An 11,329-nucleotide genomic window follows, 5' to 3' on the forward strand; every position below is an offset into this window, starting at 1 on the left:
TGAATAATCCAGCTCATTTCTTTCTTTAAGAAGGTGTTCTTTATAGCCCCACTGTGATTGCTTTTTCTCCAGTTCTCTAGCATGTCTTTAAACATGGGATCATCCTCAGGATTCCTTTGAGGGCATCAAACTCAGATTGCTCAGTCCTTCTTCCTGCACTCGTATTTAGGCCACCAAAGAATCTTCTTAGCTATCTTTGCCAGAGATCACACTACCTTGTATGTCTGTCCCTATTTAGCTTTGCAAGGGATCCATCAGCCTTTTTTGACAGACTATCACAAGGAAAATTCACAAGATCTTATGTATCTTCTGTGTCTTGCAAAACTCTTCAGGAGTCCTTCTATAAGAATGACTTTTATTCTTATGTGTTCCTACCTAAGCACCTTTCTACTGCCTGTAAGAAAATTTATTTTGCTTGAATATACCCAACTTACCAAGTTGTCCAGATCTCTTCTGTTTGAATGGCCTGCTCCTATTGCTATTTACCGCTCTATTCTTGTTTGTGTCATCTGATGGTTTTCATCTGCGGTGATTTTGTATCTATCTTCAAATCATTGATGGAAATGTTGACCAGTTTCCATTCTATTGATCCATGCAGAAACCCACTAAAATACCACCTTCTTAGCACCATCAGCCTACCAGCATCATCAATAACTTTCTGCAGCAACGTCCTGGGGTCTCCCCAACACCTCCAGCCCACTTACCTGAAGCAATCCCTAAGGGGCCCTGGTGGGGGCCCAGGGAGAATTCAGGGGCAGCCCTTGCCTTGCAGAGAGTTTTCTAAAATGGCCACAGGCTTTGCCATGCCCCCGTTCTCCCACAGCAAACAGGCCCTGTGCAGGCATTTTATTATGAGAGAAAAAGAGCCACATAAAGAATACAAAGGTAAATGTTTTGCTCTATTTCTATGGCAAGACAGGTGCTGCAGAGCCTAGAAACTGCCCCAGAGTTCCTGCGCCCAGGAAGCGAGTGGGTGTTTCACACATGGATGGAGATGATAGTCATGATAGTCATTGCCAAGAAGCCGCAGATGTTTTCAAGCCCTGAGGAAGCGCAAGGAAGCACAAAGAGATGGCACTGGGTGGCAGGAAGCCATGGGGTAAGGATCATCAGCTGGGAAGGCAGCCTGACTCCATGGTGGCAGGAGAGCAGCACTATGGAGCAGTTGCTGTCTGGATTATTATTCATCACGGCCTCTTGCCCCCGGCCTGCTGGAGGCATGTTGTGATGCCCCAGGCCCGTAAGACCCTCACAGGGTGACACTTGGCCTTACTTCCTCCCACAGGGGGCATGCTCTAGGGCTTCACAGCAGCTTCCTCCAGTCGCCAGGGGCAATCAACATAGCGCAAAACCCCGCTGACAGGACCACGCTTGGTAGGATCTAGGGCCAGTAGGCTTCGCAGCATGAGGGCAGCCTCAGCGGTCAGGCGTTTCCAATGACGAGGCAGATCAGCCTCCAAACCTGTCTCCTGCCAAAGCATGAAGTCCTCAAAGAAAGGGTCTTCTGGCAGACTCTGCTCCCAGGGGAAGTAGCCAGTCAGTAGGCAAAAAAGAAGTACGCCAAAGGCCCAGGCATCCAAACTGGCGTCAATGGGCAGCCCCTGTGCATCAGTGGTGTTGCTCAGCTCTGGGGCAGTGTATGGGATTACCCCAGCCACCAGTTTGAGCTTGGTACCCTTAGGCCGTGTGAGCCCAAAGTCAGTCAACTTGATACACCGACATTCGGGATCAAAAAGCAGCACGTTCTCAGGCTTGACATCACGGTACACAAGTCCTCGGCTGTGGATGAATTCCAGTGCACTCGCAAGCTGCTTGGCACAGTGCTTCGCAGCTGGTTCAGGGATCCCATCCTGCACAGGGACAGACAGAGGTAATATTGCACACACATGGCATCTTAGCAGCCCTACTAGCTGGGCTCTCACCTGTTTCCTCTGCATTAGGGAAGGCCTTGGCATTTCTGGTCTTGCAAGCTTGAAGCTGGTTCAAAGCTATAGTCCCCCGAGGTGAGAGACCCATATCCCATCGCTTTTCCTCTCTCCCTCTGACCCAGCCAGTCTGCACGGGGGCCAAGTCGCACAGTCCCAGTTCCCATGCCCTTGTAGCAGCACTCACCCGTGGTTTGATGATAGAGATGAGGTCTTTGTGCAGTGCCGCTTCATAGAGGAAACCATAGTACTGGCTGGACTCAATTGCAATTCCAAACATGCCGATGATAGCGGGATGGGTGGCAAGGGAGAGTGCCACACAGTACTCATATAGAAAAGTGTGCAGCTTGGTACTGGCTTTTGGTAGCAGCTTAAGAGCCATGGGAGTCCCTGAGGAGGAGGAAAATGGGTTAGACTCCTCCTGAAAACCACTGACACCAAGACCAGATAGAGAGGGCATTGGGCAGCCATGGGGCAGGAAACTCACAGCCACATGGAGGTCTCTGGCCTCACATGGGTACTCTGTACAGATATATCCTGTTGGTACTCAGTATGAAAATGGGCACTGCTACCGGCTTGAGTTTTGAGCCAGTCAGCGCACACCGCAGGAGCACTGCGTAGAGGAAGGGAGATTCAGGCTGCATGGGCCTGTAAGTCTGACCTGAGAATACCGGGGAAAAGTGGTGTCAGAGCCCTGAGAGCACTAACAAGCCTTACCAGCTCTGACCGGCACCTGGGTCCTCCCCACACACCTTGCCCAGGGGCCTAGGACCACAATTTAGCTCAGCCTGGGGCTATCAGTCCCCAGGAGGCAAGGCACAAGAGCCAAGGGGAGAGGAGGCAAGGCCCAAGAGCTCTCGTGGTGGAGCCAGCTCCTCACCTCGCTGCCTGTGGGTCACTAGCACCACGTGGCCATACTTGCCCCTGCCCAGCTCTTGAATGACCTCGTAGTGCTCAGCCACCTCCATGCGCACCAGGCTCTGGGCTGTGATCTCCAAGAGCTCATCTAGCACAGCTGGTGCCGTTGTCACTGCCACTGCCACAGCTGAGCTCTCGGCCATTGCTGAGTGCTGCAGAAAAACCACAGACAGCCTGAGTCAGGAGTAGCACAGCATGCACAGAGAGAACCATGTCAGACCTGCCACAAACCATGCCATGGTATTTCTACAACATCAAACCTGAGCACTCTCACAGTGGTGCTGGAGACAGTTGCCTGTCTCTCTCTAATTGTAGTCCCTAGGGCCTCTCATTTCAAGATGCTGGACCATCTTTCTGTGCCTGTACTAAAGCCTGGCCTTCTAGGCCTCTTCTTAGTCTATGCTCCATGGTGTTAGGAGCAAAACATTAACAAAATCTCAGCTCAGGAAGCATGACCCACCCCTTTTGCTCTCCATAGCCTATTGCAAAAAGACCACCTCTCTCCATACTGAAACCTAGCCCTGGTGTCTATTGAAGAAAGTCCTTAAGGTACCAGCACAGACAGGCTTGTCCCTTAGGCAGAGGCACAGCTAGCCCATGACAAATACCAGATTACTAGTCTGAGGTAGTGCGCTATGAGCAAGCCAAAGGGTGTTCAGTCCCTCACATGCCTGCTGACATTTCTGACCCAAAGTCACTCATCTGTTCAGTCAAGAAACTGAGGCAGGAAGGAAGCTCAGACACTGGTGGCATTTAGAGCTAGAGCCAGCTGCTTCAGACCCATTTCAGAGAAATGTTTTTTTCAGTCTCTCTAGCTAGCAACAAGGCAGCATTTTGAAGGACACCTGCCAGCACTCCCCTGACTACCTCCCTGTGCTCTGAACATGGACACTTAGTCACCCTGGGCCTGGAAGCCGTTCCTTGCTTCAGAGCAAGGACATAGAGTCACCAAATCACAGCATAGCTGCGGTTGGACGGGACCTCTGGGGATCTAGTCTCGTCCAACCCCCCTGCTCAGTGCAGAGTCAGCTAGAGCAGGTTGCTCAGGACCCTGTCCAGTGAGGTTTTGCTTATCGCCAAAGAGGCAGACTCCACAACCTCTCTGGGCAACCTGCTCCCGTGCTGTCACCCATACAGTAAAACGTTTCTTTCTTGTATTTGAATGGAATTTCTTGTATTTCAGTTTGTGCCCATTGCCGCTTGTCCTGTCACTCACTACCACTGAGAAGAGCCTGGCTGCATCTTCTTTACACCCTCCCATCAGGTAGTTATGCACATTGATAAGATCTCCCCTGAGCCTTCTCTTCTCCAGGCTGAACAGTCCCAGCTTTCTCAGCCTCTCCTTATATGAAAGATGCTCCAGTCACTTCATCATCTTTGCGGCCCTTCGCTGCACTCGCTCCAGTTGCTCCATATTTCTCTTGTATTGGGGAGCCCAGAACTGGACCCAGCCCTCCAGGTGTGGCCTCACCAGTGTTGAGTAGGAGGGGAAGGCTCACCTCCCTGGACTTGCTGGTAACACTCTGCCTAATGCAGGTCAAGATGCAACCCAAGGTCCTGAGGGCTGCAGTATTCTTGGATATATCTTAACCAGCATGGAGCAAGACAGAGCTATGGTATAAAGCCAGTGGCTCACCTCAGCATCTACAAACTCAGGATCTTATTCCATGAAACACTGTGACTCACATGATGACCGCCCCCCTTCTAGGGGAAGGAGTAGGACCTCATGTTGCTGACTGTAAAGGCAGATGGCACTCCAGGAATATGGAGTGGGAACTGCCTTAGGTTTTATATTGCTCTATCTGTAACCAGAGCTTGATTGTACTTCCTTCAGCTTCCAACCTCCACTGCTGCTAAATCTGGTTACACAGAAGAATCCAGTAATTTAGCAAGAGAATCATTTAAACGTAGGAAAGGTACAAAAAGGCCAGATTTGTGTAGGAGCCCAGGAGTCCCTGTGGGAGAGTTCCCTTTCTTTTCCCTTGCCACCTATATTGCATTGCTAAATCTCATCCAAATCTGCGAATGTCAAGTAATTGGCCCTCGTTTTCTGAAAAGATGTGAGAGACAGCAGCAGGCAAAGTTCGGATAGTCCATAGGGAGTTCAGCATTGAACAAGTGTATGCACAGGAGGGCATGAATGAAAGATTGGGGAGACATCATGGCGAAAACCAGTCTGGAAAGTATTTTAGAGATTTTGCTTTGATGTTCTCCTGTTTGCTGCTCAGCCGTCACAGCATGCAAAATTCTGCATAACTGCCACTCTGCCACTGAGATGTGCAAATCAGTGTTGTCACATTTCAGCATTTAAAAGAATGTCTGAAAAAGCTTTTTAAAATGTCCTAGCTAGGAATATAGAGAAAAGCTAAAAGTGTAATAGACCCTTGAAACACATAGGCCCCACCTTGATATTAGATAGGCTATTTCCTAAATAGGAAATAGAACAACAGGAAAGATGTCTGCTTTTCTTGTACAGAATAAAATAGGTTTATATTTGTGGTAAAATAGAAGAAGATCTCTTCTGTAAGACAGTATTTCTCCTGTATCAAATTCATGGTGATTTATAAGTTCTTCTCACCAAACGGTTCATGATCTTCTCAGGCAACTTAATTTCTCAAACTTAAGTTAGATAACATTTCTTCCCTCATGGGCTCACCACCTGTTAGTGATATCTAACCCAAAGGTTAGAATCTTTTTGCTGCATCCACTTAATTTAATCTTTCAATAATGATATAATTTTCAAGTACCTATGTACTTATTAATTAGTTCATATTTGTATGGTATTATTTATAATATGATTCATTTATTATCTCCTATTTATGATTGTGAAAGCTTGTTATCGTGAGCGGGGGGATACTCTTCTCCATATATTCTTGATTCTCACTCTAGTTCTGGGAGTCAACACATTTCAGTCCATAAACATTTGCAGTTAAAAAATTCCAAAAACTCTTGTGTCCTTCCATTCCACCTTTCAGGATCCTTACTTCCAGGCATGGATTATCTGGATACAGAGCAGAGAATCAAAGTGAAACAACCAGCTTGGGAAAAACAGATCAGCCAGAGAACGTGGGGAGAATATGAGGGATGGTGACAACGCTCTGCGTCTAATAAGGATCCCATGCAAGGGAAGCCCCAGCTGCAGTCACTCCAGAGAAGTTTCCAGGATTTGACCCTTGCTGCCCTTGAGGAAAGTGATTACAGAACTCTACATCCCAGGAGATGACCAAAGTTACTGGGTCTTTCTCTAGGGTAGCACTGCCACAGCTCCAGAGTAGCAGGACCATAGAAGTTAGGTGGGGGCCAAATTTGAGACACAGCCAAGCAGAGCATGTCTGGGTGCTCTGCGCTCTACCCCTGTTACCTCCTACAGGGCTCTTTGCCCAGTGACAAGCCCTGGGGAGGAGGCTTCCAGGGCACAGGCCAGGAGGCATTCTCCATTTGGCTGTGCTGTATTGAAGGGGTAGGCTAGATCTTTCTCAAAACTGGCCCTTCCTCCGCTATCCTTCCTGTGCTTCATCCCCACTACAGATCCTGGTTCCAAGCTGTCGCTGTGTAAGACACCCTCAGTTCCCTGAAAGGGTCCCTAGTGTCTTCTGGCCGTTGCTTGTTCTTACCCATCTTGCACCCAGTATGTCCTTTGCACAACCCACACTAATGTATAGCCATCTCCACTTGGGCCAAGGAAAAGGAAGATCTGAGGCCAAATGACAGACAGCTCACCAGGAAATTCATACCCTTTCCACTGTCAGAAGATACTCTTGGAGGAGCCCAAGGAGGGATACACCTGAGGAGGTGAGGAGGAGCTAGCCTATGGGGATACAGTGTCTCAGTCTAAGTAATGTCATTCTAGCTCTTCCACCAAAAGGACTAATATACCAAGGTCAGAAAAACACTTCATACATGTCCCATGCACTTCATTTATGTCAAAGACAGACAGACCTGTATTGTAATCTCACTATAACACAACCAGAGCTATGACGCCATTGAAAATGTGCATGAGCATATGGGGAGATTTTCTAGTCTTATCTTCTGCAGCACATTAAGCCAAGACAAACAAACTACAGCTTTTGGAGCATGTCTTCTAAAAATCATGCGTGCTTGAGCCAAAGACAAGCTTTGGTCTACTGGAAAAGCTAGCATTAACATCCTTGCTGTTATATATTTCTACCATCTCGTAATTTGAATTTAGCTGTCTGCCACTCAACTTCCTTAGCTAGAGAAGAGAGTCCTTTAGAACCTCTTATTTTTCTCTTGACTGCTGTCGGCTTTATATGCATTGTGGTCAGAGGTATGACCACAGCTTATGAGGACATTTTAAACTACTTTGAGTAAAACAAGCAGTGTATAGCCCGCAACTCAGCCTATGTATTTAGCTAACTCCTTACCTAAGCTTCACAAACCATCAAATTGTGCTTCTGTAGCATCCAAATTAGTTTACAGACAGGTAGGATATGTTTCTAGCAATTGTAGTCACGTTTTGAACTTCACAATAAGCATCTTCATACCCTGTGATCAAGACACCTCTCAGTCTTCTTACTGGTTAAACTCCTTCAAAGTACCTTCTGTCCAGTTCTCAAACCAAGGCCTTTTGTCCAGCTCTCAGACCCACTTTATGGCTCTTTTCTGAACTCTAACCAGTTTTTCAGCCCCCATTTTAGACCACTCATTATTGTGAGGGTTATGCTGTGAGGCACTGAAGTGAAAATCACCCTCTGCACTCCTGCTGTGACCCCAGGACCTCTTTTTGCAGGGGTCCTGCAAACCCGTACTCACATAGAGAACTAGTACTCACACATCCATTATGACTCCAGCATTTTTTTAAATACTATTTTACAGGCAAAAACCTACAGTTCCTCTTCAGATCCCTTTCTAAGTGTTACCTGCCTTGTTCCTAGCTGAATACTTTCCCACTGCCGTTAATAAAACACATTTTGTCTGAATGGACTTAGTGTATCAAGCAATTCAGATCGCTCTGTGTCTCTGTCGTTATCAACCACCACATGCACCTCTGTTTAGGGGCTGTGTAAGGGGGATTTTCCATTAACCTCCAAATCATTGATGGAGGTGCTGAACCGTTCTCAAATTAGTAATGGTTCATCTAGCATCTGCCAGAAACATCCCATTCAGAGAACATTCCCTGAAAACTATTTGCACAAATTCATCCTGGCATCGATCAAAATCAGTAAGCCATACATTTTTGATGGATTTAAAAAATTAGCAAACTTGCAAGACTCAGTTTAGTGGAAATTATTGGTTTTTAATGGCGTAAGGTGAGGACCTTATGCAATTTTGTTAAATCTTAACCCTGCTATAATGCTCTTACTTTTGTCAATGATTTAGAAGAAAATACTGAAATCATCCTCGGAATGTTTGCAGTGACACAGATACGGGGCCGGGTAAATAATGAAGAAGAAAGACTGTTGCTATTTACTGGCATGTATTGCTTGATAAAACTAGTGCACACGCGCACATGCACACACACATGAAAGTATTCCAAACAAATAAAGATGAAGGGAGTGTAGCCTGGCACTAAGTGACTGAAATAAATTGTTATGTCATGTTAATCAGGTCAGTGTAAGTTCTTCATGCTGCTCTGTAGACAAAATGGGCACTGTGTAAACACAGAAATGTAGACCTGGTATAGCCTCACTTCCTTTGTAGGCTTTAATGTATAGGATGATACAGAATTGCATGAGAAATGGTGTACAATGATATAGATACACATCTAAGTGATACAGATATAAGTCTAAGAGAATAAAGATATGAGAGTAACAGATGTTGCAGATTCCACCTTTGCATTCACTCTGCTAAAGAGAATGTGAGGAAAGCATCAGGTGCACGAAACATCAGAAATGAGAGACAAACTAGAATTTCCCAGATGCTAAGTTAAGAAAATAAGCTTTGCTATAAACAAAAAATAGATACATTTTCAGCTTGCATACAATAAGCTAGAGTTAAATTAGTTATAATAAAAGAAGAGATCATATACCTCTGAGACTATGTGTGTCTTGCACTGAACTCTAGTTTCTGCAGAGGTTCCTACACACAGATGCCCTGAAGCAGTCTGAAACGGAATCTCTGAAATTCTGCTAAATTAGGAAAGCTTTATTTCTGAAGAGCTGGCCACCTGCCAATGATTTCTGCACTGGAATTGAGAATAGTGTGTACCCCTGAGTTTTGTATTTTTATTAGAAACGCATTCCTTCAGTTTGCTTTGTATTCTTTATCTACATTTTGTATGAAGTTTTTTGAAATGTTAAAAATCTACTGTTGCGAGTCTACTGTGTTTCTCTAGGGCAAATTTCCTTAACTCTTCTGGAGGCCAGTTATGTCTGAGGGTTAACAATATTAGCTACTGGATTGTTGGCTATCTTTTTAAAGGTATTCGTGAGATCACAGTTCATCAGTCTAGTGGTAGTGTCCACAGTTTGAAGAAGGATTAGAAAAGAACCGTGAAAATGATAAAAGGGCTGACAATTACAGGGGAAATTTCCAGGGGAGCAGTCTTTTTAGCTTAGCAAAAGTGAAAAAGCAACTCAATCATCTGTATGTATTTTCCTAAGTACTAGAAATTTGCTAAGAGGGTTCTCCCATTGAGTAAAAGCATTATAATAAAAAACAGTAGCTGAAGCAGAAACAAGGCAAGTTCAGACTTCAAGTGCAGTGCACATTCTATGAAGAAGGATATTTATGGCTAAAAAACTCATCAAACAGTATAGAAGAATCTCTCTCTATCGCTAGGTCTTTTAACTCAAGAATGGCTTATTTATCCTAAAAGACACACTCTGGTGTAAAACACATTTAATACAGACAAAGCTCAGCAATCTTTCTTACTACGTGGGAGATCAGAAGAGATTATCACAGCGGTTGTTTGTGGCCTTATTACTAATAGATTTATGAGTTACATTTTAAAACCAGTCAGCAAGCCAGGACTTAATCTCACTGGAGGGACCTACCTGACTGTTCCCTTTGCAGGACTGCAAAACGCTCTCTTCGGCAGAAATGCACAGCCTCAGAGAGACCCACGCCACTGTCTCCCATAAGGACAGAGGATACTGCAACCTCTGCTGCAAACAGCAGCCTCCTCGGACAAAACTCCCTAAGTCTCTCAGGGACCAAACCACATCAGAGTCTCCTCCTAGGACCACGGTGCCATCCCACCAAATGCAACTGCCAAGCAATCCCCCCTACCTAAAATAACCCTTCTGGGCAGAGCCACCTAAGGAGCTCACCATCCGTCAGACGACGCTGAATAGCAAATGTCGAAAATGGGTGCGCTCCATGTTGTGCCAGCACGCTCAGCCTGAGTCTCCAGAGCTGGTTTGTGAGGGGTGCCTGGCTATGCCCTTCTTTGTGCCTATCCAGCCTCTTTTGTCCTGCGACAACTGCAGCTTCTCCTCCCACATACCCTGTCCCTCTGCATCAAGCCTCTCACCTTCTCCAGCAGCGTGATATGACAGCGTGGACTGCCTTGCTTCTCCAACTGCCGATGCTGGGCTGGGCTCAGTGTGCGCCTGCAGGCGGAGGGGCTGCCAGGCATTACAGGGCTCAGCATGACGCTCCGCCCCTTCCCCATGTCCCCAGTCCGGGGGCACGGAGCTGCTGTGCTGAAGGTGACCTCAGCTGGGAGGAGGAGAGGGGCAATGGGAGCAGGAAGGGGTTATCCATCTGCCTGGTGTAGCAGAGGGAAGGTGTTGCAGGGATCAGGGAGGATTTGCTGCTGCTGCTCCAGCCATACCATCACAAGCCCCAGGGATCCTCCAGCAGATCCACCCTGCTCAGCTCTTCCTGCAGGCTCGTGCCCCCATCGCAGCTGAGGGAGCGGAGCAGCTCGCTGTGTGGATGCACAGTCGTTGCTCTGGAGCCATGCCAGTAACAGCACAACCACCACGGCCAGGCTCAGAACCACACCTTGGGCTGCCAGTGCTTTCTCCTGGCCACCAAGAGGGCAGAAGGCGTTTCAGTCACAACGCCTGCATCAGTGAGTATCAGAGACTAGGCATGAACCATAACTAGTTCAAGGTTGCTTCGTGGGACCTGGTGAGTCAGACTCCTTGCACAAGCCAGCACTACAGAGCACTGTGAAGAAGGTGAAATTGTTAGTGGTAACTACAATGGCTTTTAGACATTTCACCTGTTCCCAGTCCTGCCACCCAGCCTATACTCCTGGGTCTAATTCCTCTTTCTTCCACCTGAGCATGTAGAGGAAAGCCCCCCCTGAGGACACCAACACCGTGCAGGTCCCAGGTCTCGGATCTGAAGCAGCGACTTGTGCTTTGGAGGAAATGGACTGATTTGCGCAGCTAGAGCAGTGATGCGTGCAGCCATGACAGAGGAGCACTGACTTGCCTGTCCCACGGAGCTGGGGCCATGCAGGGGACCATCCAAGGCTTCAGCCACCCTGGCGAGCCTCTGTGCTCCCTCTGTGACCACAGTACAGTGAGGAAGGCTGAGAGAGGGCAGAGGTGAAAGGCAGAGTCTAACAT

The 11,329-nt window shown here is 47.1% G+C and overlaps 1 protein-coding gene across 4 annotated transcripts; it reads right to left on the reverse strand.

Moving 5' to 3' along the window:
* Positions 1-831: 831 nt before the first annotated feature.
* On the reverse strand, positions 832-10,761 carry LOC104137776 (serine/threonine-protein kinase SBK2). Of its 4 annotated transcripts, none has more exons than XM_068931400.1 (4): positions 10,279-10,761; positions 2,806-2,995; positions 2,113-2,315; positions 832-1,850 (listed from the first exon to the last, which is right to left on the reverse strand). In XM_068931400.1, exons 1-4 carry the CDS (start codon positions 10,417-10,419, stop codon positions 1,296-1,298), a joined length of 1,089 nt encoding a protein of 362 aa, XP_068787501.1. In that variant the 5' UTR covers positions 10,420-10,761; the 3' UTR covers positions 832-1,295. The 4 variants fall into 4 exon arrangements, with proteins under 4 accessions (XP_068787501.1, XP_068787502.1, XP_068787503.1 ...); XM_068931401.1 differs by having other exon boundaries at positions 2,848-2,995; positions 10,279-10,434; XM_068931402.1 differs by lacking the exon at positions 10,279-10,761 and adding an exon at positions 10,076-10,272.
* Positions 10,762-11,329: the final 568 nt, after the last annotated feature.

This window comes from Struthio camelus, chromosome 2, assembly GCF_040807025.1.
Source record: "Struthio camelus isolate bStrCam1 chromosome 2, bStrCam1.hap1, whole genome shotgun sequence".
In the NCBI taxonomy this organism is placed as follows: domain Eukaryota; kingdom Metazoa; phylum Chordata; class Aves; order Struthioniformes; family Struthionidae; genus Struthio; species Struthio camelus.

Excerpts from the sequence above, each read along its gene's own strand:
- LOC104137776 (XM_068931400.1), bottom strand. The coding sequence starts at position 10,419 with ATGGGGAAGGGGCGGAGCGTCATGCTGAGCCCTGTAATGCCTGGCAGC. Across the intron at positions 2,996-10,278 it reads ATATCACGCTGCTGGAGAAG|CACTCAGCAATGGCCGAGAG; the intron begins GTGAGAGGCTTG and ends GTTTTTCTGCAG. Across the intron at positions 1,851-2,112 it reads TCTCTATCATCAAACCACGG|GATGGGATCCCTGAACCAGC; the intron begins GTGAGTGCTGCT and ends GTCCCTGTGCAG.